General features: G+C 43.4%; 1 protein-coding gene across 2 annotated transcripts; it reads left to right on the forward strand.

Moving 5' to 3' along the window:
* Positions 1–1,467: 1,467 nt before the first annotated feature.
* Positions 1,468–7,948, forward strand: FAM131B (family with sequence similarity 131 member B). 2 transcript variants are annotated; one of them, XM_009817130.2, is made up of 7 exons: positions 1,468–1,536; positions 3,014–3,049; positions 5,604–5,697; positions 6,305–6,502; positions 6,828–6,971; positions 7,404–7,580; positions 7,674–7,948. In XM_009817130.2, the coding sequence occupies exons 1-7, from the start codon at positions 1,483–1,485 to the stop codon at positions 7,946–7,948; spliced, it is 978 nt and encodes a 325-aa protein (XP_009815432.1). In that variant the 5' UTR covers positions 1,468–1,482. The 2 variants fall into 2 exon arrangements, with proteins under 2 accessions (XP_009815432.1, XP_059679636.1); XM_059823653.1 differs by lacking the exon at positions 3,014–3,049.
* Positions 7,949–8,473: the final 525 nt, after the last annotated feature.

Consider the following 8,473-nt stretch of genomic DNA (forward strand, 5'->3'; position numbering starts at 1 on the left):
GCTTCCCATCCATAGGTGCCTATGTGCCTCCTGCAGACCTGTGTATGGCGAAGCGTAGCATCTCATTTCTAGCCGGGAGGTGCAGTGATGAACTAGTGTAAACGTGCCAGAGCTGCTAGAACGAGCAAGGGGATTTGCAGATGTCTGTGGAGAAGAAATTGGCTGTAGGAAGTAAATAAAAAGCTAAAAGCTAATGAAAATAGAACCATACACATACAATGGCATGTATTTCAAATAGCCTAGAGATTACTGAATTGATCCCAGGAACAGATGATCATTTTGGGAGCCATATTTCTTGCCAGGTTCCAAAAGTCTCAGTTTTAGACACAGTGCAACCTTTTTCTCCATGACATGGAAGCAAATAACTTTTAACAGAGTTTGAGGATGGCACAAAGGCTGAAGACACAGTAAATAGCTATCTGGACAAAGCAGTTACACAGAGCAGTCCTGGTTACTTGGCTGACTATTTAAAGTGTGCTACTTTGCATTTAGTTTCACTTTTATTACAATTTAATCTTATTTAATAATCTTATTTTTTATCTTTATTCATTCAACTTTATAATTTCTGTTTTATGTTATTAATATTTAATTTTATTTGATCCATTAAGTTGTATTAAAATGCATCTAAAAGCAAATGGCACAGACTCTGCTTTTGAACAGGTGACAATGCCAGAAAGCTGTGCAAAGTGCGTATAGGGAGCTGAGTGAACAAACAGCTGAATGTGAGAATCTTCTGCGAGGATGTGGCACAATGGGTTAATGCAAAGAGGAGCAGCAAGTAAGTTTTAACTTTATGAGCAGGATGAGTGAGAGCAGTCCTGCATTACTGTGGTGTCTTTTAAAAGACTTTTTAAAAGAGACACAGATTTATTAAGGGGGCTGGAAAAATGCTCTACAGTAAGAAACCTAAAGGTCTCAGTCTGTTTAGTTTCTCAAGAAGAAAAGCAAGTGTATGAATAACTTCCCTGAAATGTAATGGCAGGTATTAAGAAGGTCTTTAATCTTGGTGAGAATGGCAAGCAAGGGCACCAGCAGCTCTAAGGTGGTGTCAGACCAATTCAAATTATAAAGGAGAAATGCCTTTTTAAGTGATGATGTTTTAATATTGGAACAGGATATCAAAAGAATTGGTTCTTTCTCGGTCACACATCATGACTAGATGCTTTTTTCCCGGGGAGCTGTGCTTTAGCCAAGCATACATTATGCTTGAGAAAAACACAGATCACTGGTCTTCATATGGAGATAATTGTGTGAAATATAATAGTTGATGATGTACAGGTGGTCTGATTAAGATAGGAAAGTCTGCTTTAAGGCTATTGTGGCCTTAAAACTCAGTGATTCTCCTGTATGCTGAGCTGTCTTGGCTTAAGACTGCTAGAACAAATTGTAGTGGCATTCAGAAGCCTGACTAGATGTGTTCCCACAGGAAACGAAGTGATTGCAGTAGACTGGAAGGGACTGAAAGATGTGGACCAAATCAATATGGACAGCACCAGTTCACTGCATGGCAGCAGCTTCCATCGACCTTCCACTGAGGTGAGTGCCTGTCCCAGACCCACTTACCCAGGGAGATCAGAAATTTTCAATTCTTTCTGAGTTCAGAAATGGGTCTTGTGCTTCACTGGGGCATCACCTGGGAGAGGACCAGAATGTCAGCGTGCACCCGAGGCTCAGACTTGCCTATCTGTGCAGTTTGGCTTGTATTGAATAGAGTTGAGTCACTCCCTTCAGAATATCCATAGTGAGTAAGAATTTGCAAATGAAAGTGACCACTCGTGACTGGAGTGGAACAGAACATGAAGAAAACTGGGGCAGTTCTGACAAGCCTGTAGGTCTGCATGCCTTTGAATAATGGATTCTTTGAAATGTCCAACACTATGTCTGTCCCAGCTTCTGCAGCACAGCCATAAAATCTTTTGAAGAAACACATTTGTCTCCATTTTGATTTTTAGGTATGCATTCACTAGTAACTCACTGCCAATTGATTTACCATGCAGTATCTCAAGGGCTGGTTCATTTGCTGTTCTGAATTATTGCAGCTTCTGCAATCCTTGATACCTGAATTTTCAGCACTGTAAGGTTCGGGGTATGCAGTCATGATTAATAAAAAGATCAAAGTTATTTTAAACACATAATATTTGGGGAATCATAAATAATGTTCACAAATAACATTAACAAATAACATACAATTTTCAAGACCTTACAAAGTGCTAATGTATAGGTATTTTTATTTCCTTATACCTTGCTGGCTTGCAATGTAACTCCAAGAAACTTCAGGTTTCATGGAATCCTGGCAGAAATTGTGGAGCCCAACCTTGTATGGAAAATTCAGTTAAATCAAATGAAGATCTAAAAGTCAATGAGCATAAACTATACCTCAGTGAACGTTTTGATTTATGTGAATGGATACCATAGCTGTAACTGATTAATCTAAATTTTCCTGAGCATCCACATCCCAAAACCAAGGTGCTGGAATGTGAGTCTTCCCAGCTGAAGGCAATGCACTTGGTACTGTAATGGCTCATATGGGCTCATATGGGAAACGGATCTAGTTTGCAAGAGGAAAGTGGGTCAGAATGGACAAACTGAAAGACTGCAAGAGAAAATAGTTTCAGCAGAAAACAATTCTGTAACTTGCTGTGTTATACTCAAAATACATAGGTGGTGTAGCTCCTCCTTGTGTTAGCCTCAAAGTGATGCAACTCCCACGCAGGGGTGCCAGTATTGCAACATTTAGCAAAGAGCTGTTAGAAGGGAAGCCTTACGAAAGGTATTTGTTTGTCCCTCTCTTACTCTCTGTATTATCCTGTTCGCTGTTGTACCTTCAAACACCGTGATACCTATAGACACCAGAATCAACAGCTTGGAATGAAACCAGCTTGAAAGACACAAGTTTTTTTCAATACATCAGATAAAGCAGTGGCTGTTGATTATGGCAAACTACTAGAGAGATGTGTGGTTGTTTGCAACTTCTTTGTTACACTAACACGATGTCCTTCCTTGCTTTCTTTAGCAAACACGGACAGATTTCTCCTGGGATGGTATCAATGTGAGTATGCGCCACACCACTGTTCAAATTTCTAGTCATAGGAAGACCAGGATTTGTCTGCCATTGGATACAGTGGAGACCAGAACGGAAACATGACTGAAAGTCTTTAGTGCCACTGAAATTCTGGGAAATGTCTAAGGTTCTGAGGATGGTGATGAATTTTTGTTTGCCTCTGGGTCTTTTGCTGTCTGGCAGGTATTTAGATCTGCAGGTGGCTATTAAATTGCCATTGTCATTGTGTGTCATTTCATATGTTCTCTTTTTGAGATTTCTGGGCACTGCCAGATAAAAAAGGTGTCTGTCCAGCATGTTTAAAAAATCAGTAGTCTTTTATTAGAGCATCATTTGATCTTCTCCAGGAGTCTGGGAGAAATGTATCCTTCATTTTCAGTTGCATACAGAAGTAAAAGAATTCTTAATGTCCCCTGGGGGAGATGGTCAGCACCAGTTAACTTCAGTTAACAAGCGGACGAAGAAACAAGCAAACATTTTAATAACATATGTTCCTTGTTGCTCTTAATACCTATGCCATGGACAAAATCTGATTTTATTTTTTTCTTTTTCACTAATGCAAAACCAGCATCCTGAAAAGCGAATAATGCGTGTTAGTGACACCAAACCATTTTTTCTGCTCTGGAGGCTTAAAAAATGTGTTCACATAAATTAGCTTTGATAGTTTTGTACACTTGGAAAGGCAGAATAAGAAGCTGCATTTTGGTAGCATAAATATTTTCAAATTCTGGATACTTTCAAAACTTTTCAATGGCTGTCATTTTCTGGTTCTCTGTAGTTTGAAAGCACTTGGGCCACTGAATATCAAGGGCATTTATATTGTTAACTAACCCTCGCTCTTCTGACATCTCTTTCATCGTGGCAGTTATGGCTTGGGATCTTTTACCTAGGCTCAGTTAGAGAAACAAATTGTGCAGAAAAATTACGGTGCATGCAGCAACTGTCCTGAAGAAATTTGTCAGGTTTTTCCTCACTGCACTTCTGAAAAGCACTGCTGAAAGCAAGGTGCACAAAGTCATGTTTCCTTAAAGATAGTAGAAGGCAGTTTCCTTACTTGCAGTTTCCCATTTTCCAACCCATTCTGAATCCATGGAGCTCTTTCATAATGCAGCTCTTGCTCTTTCTTAGTGTAATTCCATAGATCTTTGGTATCAAAGCTGGCTCATGAATTTCCTTTCGTTCCCATTCATTCCTGCCTTCATCTCATAGCTCTCCAGCCTCGTCATGGTAGAGACCTTCTGCAGTTTATTTGCTTTTACGGACCATTTCCATGAGGTGGCTCACAGCACAGCCCCCAAGACTGACTTGAAACAAATGGGTAGATACTGAGCAGCAGCACCCAGGCGGGAATGACCAGTGGGGCATAGATGGACATTCTTCAACCAGCTTCATCACTAAAGGAGATGCATCACAAAACAAGGGCTGTGTTCTCAGCTGCACCTTTCACTTTTTACTGTTCTTCCCCTGCTTTCTGATTTCTTCACCTCACATGTTACACACAGACGTTCCTGGCTCCAAAGTTACAGGATGCCTTAGCTGCTGCATTTACACTCAGTTTCCAAAGATACTCACCCCTCTCATTTTGGCAATTGACTGGAATTATATGCAGTTCAACGTCTTTACAATGCCTTCCTTTGCCTCCAACTATTTGACTGCCTAGTTATTGCTCCTCTCACCTTCTGTGAGGTTTGTGTTTATCACCAAACATTTGAATCATGTCAGGTTTTAAAACTTCCAGTGTCATGATCGCTACTTTTGAGTATCCTTGTGTTTGAAACATGCTGGACTTGATTTTCAGAGAGGTTGAAATGAAGAGCAGAAGCAATGCTTGTTTAGCCCTTGTGAAAATTAAGCCTCACATGCAATTCCTGGCACCTCTGATGAATTAATCTTGAGGGATTGTGTTTTACGATGATGTTTGTGACTGCTGCCTCTCCCAATAGTTTCCTGTCCTTGTTACTCAGTGGCTGAGGATGAACACAGAGAAAGGAGTAAAGGGAGTTAAGCAGAACTGTATATCTCATTTCTTGTTGTAGGTGCTTGAAACAGGACACATCACTGATATACGCATGTTCATTTTATTAAGACCACATGAGAAGAAATGAAAACCAAAATTAACATATGAAAATCAATATCTGTAGTATGATGCATATATGATTCATTACTGTGTCTTGCCTATCACATTGTCAGCTCCCCATTGTAAGCTCTCTGAATTGTCCATCAGCCATGTCTTGCGTCTCTAACAAAGAGTTGGGAACAGTGCAGCATGTCTATGGAGGACTGGCAGCAGCCAAAGGGAGGCTTCTCACAGCCTGCTTCTGCCTCTCCCACTGACCTTGCCTCACTCAGTCGCAGTGCTATGCAATATCCAGTCCTGGTTAAATATATTCTAATTTTTCCTTCCCTTCTTTTGTTCTTTGTCTTGTTGCTTGCTTCTGCTCCTCATCTTCCCCCTACCTTCTGGAATCCTTATACTGATTTCTCAATTCACTACCTTTTCTCCTTCCTGGATATAATTTCTTCATATTCTCTCTCTTTTCAGCTCTCTATGGAAGATACGACCTCCATCCTCCCCAAGCTGAAACGCAACTCCAATGCTTATGGGATTGGGGCTTTGGCTAAATCATCTTTCTCTGGTGAGGTCCTCAAAATTTGGGTTTATCCTTGGCAGCGTCTCTACACAGGCCTTTGTGCCTCTTCCCATATCTCCCTGTTGCTCTCCCACTGGCTTCTTTCTGACTCTTGCCTTTTCCAGGCCTTAGAGGAGTCTCCACCACCGTGGTTCTAGGTATAGAAATCTCTTATTTATTGCCCTTTCAAAGAAAGAACAGATTTGTCTTACGCCTGTTGGCTTCTTACCATGCACCCCAGCTCAGACATCTTCAACTGTTTCCCCTCAAACAGTCTTGGGTTTAACCCCATTTTCTATTTCTTAGTTTGTTCACTTCCAGGCTTCATCCTTCATGCCCAACTCTGTCCTAAATGGATTCTAGGCAAGGAAGGAAAAGGTCTTTCATATTTAGGGTTTCCCTTTTTCCCCTTTCTGAGAACCAGTCCAAGGAAAGATGGAGAAACTCTCCTGGAGAGTGATACAGTGAAAGGTGGGAGACACCCAACCCAAGGCCTGAACCCTGTCGGGAAGGGAGGGGAGAAGCTCCACTTCCAAGAGAGCTAAACAGCATGGCAGACAACCCTGGAGCTGTGTAATAGCCCCTCCTTGTTTTCTAATGTCTGGCCCCTTAGGGATATCTCGCAGCATGAAGGACCATGTCACAAAGCCAACGGCTATGGGCCAAGGCCGTGTGGCTCACATGATCGAATGGCAAGGCTGGGGCAAAGGTAACAGCCAGCAGCAGCAGCACACGCATGAGACAGCACGCAAAGACGCTGATGCCTACTCAGACCTGAGTGATGGTGAAAAGGAGGCCCGATTCCTTGCAGGTAGCGCTAACTTTTTGTCACGTGGCTTGGATTGGTTGGGATGTGCTAGAGTAGAATCCCTGAGAGAACAAAGTGCAGGAACCCAAAAAACACACGCAGGAGAGCCTGTGGACAGTTCATATGGCCAAAGGAGATGAGAGGCTGTGATTGGAGTATTGCCAATGGAATGTAAAGCGGAGAGGATGAGGGCCAACTGTGGGCGATGGGTGTTACTGAGGTAGGAGAAGAGTAGGACAGTGTGACCAAGAGATGAGGTTAAAGCGGGTGGTGAGAAGTGGAGGCTTTCACACATCCCTGCTTCCCCTCCCTGTCTCCTTTGGCACAGGAGTGATGGAGCAGTTTGCTATTTCTGAGGCAACTCTCATGGCCTGGTCGTCCATGGATGGTGAGGATGTGAGTGTAAACTCAAATCAAGAGAATCCATCAGGCAACTACCCTGAGAACTATCAGGAACTAATGGAGAGCCAAGGTGAGCTCCAGTGCCTCTTGCTAATCTTGAAACACCCCTTTCCTGCTCTTGTTGTCATGTTGCTCTCTTTCCCTCTACCCTGTTTTATTCTGTAGCCTCAATTTTTGGGACTGGGATCTAGCAGAGGCATCACCTATTTGTGGAGCTGTCCAAGGAATCTAATCTTAACAGGGAGGCTCCAGAGCCCAGTTCCTTTGCCTTTTTTGGGCACGACTGTGGAAAGCTACCAGCTCTTGCAGTCACTTGTGGGTATAATCAAGGTCTTCTGCCTACTGCCTAGAACTGCCTTTTCTCTTCACCCTCCTCCCCTCAAAAGGATTAATCTACCCTGTAGAGTGCGGTGCCGTGCATAGGCACACAAGCTATCTGAATGAGCCAGCTTGGCCCAGAGAAGGTGTCTAACTGCCTGTTGTTTCCCTCCTTTACTTGCAGAGCATATGGCCCAGACACAGTATGACAGCTGGCCTCATTCCTACGTCTCGCAGGGCATGTATTGCTTAGGTTCATCCGATGCCTGGGAGACCAGTGACCAGTCCCTCATCGCTTCCCCAGCAACTGGCTCCTACTTAGGCCAGAATTTTGATGAGTCCCAGACAAACCTTCAGGAAAGCATTTTGATTCAGAGCAGCCTTCTCCAGCAGCAACAGCTGCAGCAACAGCGGCAGGAGCAGAACTTCATCCAGAGCACGGGGCTGGTCCACGTGTGGCCCCTGCAGACTGCTCAGGGTGGGGGCGGGGCTGAGTCCAGCACATACATGGAGGACCACATTGAGGATGAAGGGAACCCACGGCTGGAGAAGGCGCCTCTCCTGAACAAGAAGCCCTCTCCAGAGGAGGATGATGCAGTGTGCCGGGACCTGGAATCACTGTCTCCTCGAGAGGAGATGGAACATGCTGCACTGAGCCGCAAAGTCTCAGATGTCACCTCCTCTGGGGTGCAGTCCTTTGATGAGGAAGAGGGAGAAACAAACAACTGATGCTTTCTGTGAAGTTCTCATCACTGCTGAACAAAGAGAGGGGTGGCAAGGAATGAAATGGCAGGGATTCTTCTCTCCAGCTCCCCATACTTCCAAGCAGACACACCTTCCATTCCTGACATTTAAATATTTTTTTAAACAAGAGGAAAATCTCAAAGTGAGTGACACATGAAGACCTCTTCTTCCCCTCCACCATGGACACATATTTTTGATTTTCATTGCTCTGGGCAACACATGTGAGGTGCTTGGAGAGATCTGGATTGGTAAATCATTTCTAAATCTTTTTAATACAAAGTCTTGGCTGTGGATACAAACTCTTCTGGTACTGGGGATGTGGCTGATGAGACAGGCTTGGTATAGGGAGTGGCTATGTGGCTAGAATCCATCTTGGCAGAATGGATGTTGCTCTGTGGACATGGTCCCCTTTGATAGAATATAGGAATGTAAACTGGCTTAAAACGAAGATACGGCTTTACAAATATAGATTGCACTAGTATTGTGATTGTGGCTTTTACAGAGGCTAAG

Source organism: Gavia stellata, chromosome 1 (genome assembly GCF_030936135.1).
Source record: "Gavia stellata isolate bGavSte3 chromosome 1, bGavSte3.hap2, whole genome shotgun sequence".
Classification (NCBI taxonomy): Eukaryota; Metazoa; Chordata; class Aves; order Gaviiformes; family Gaviidae; genus Gavia; species Gavia stellata.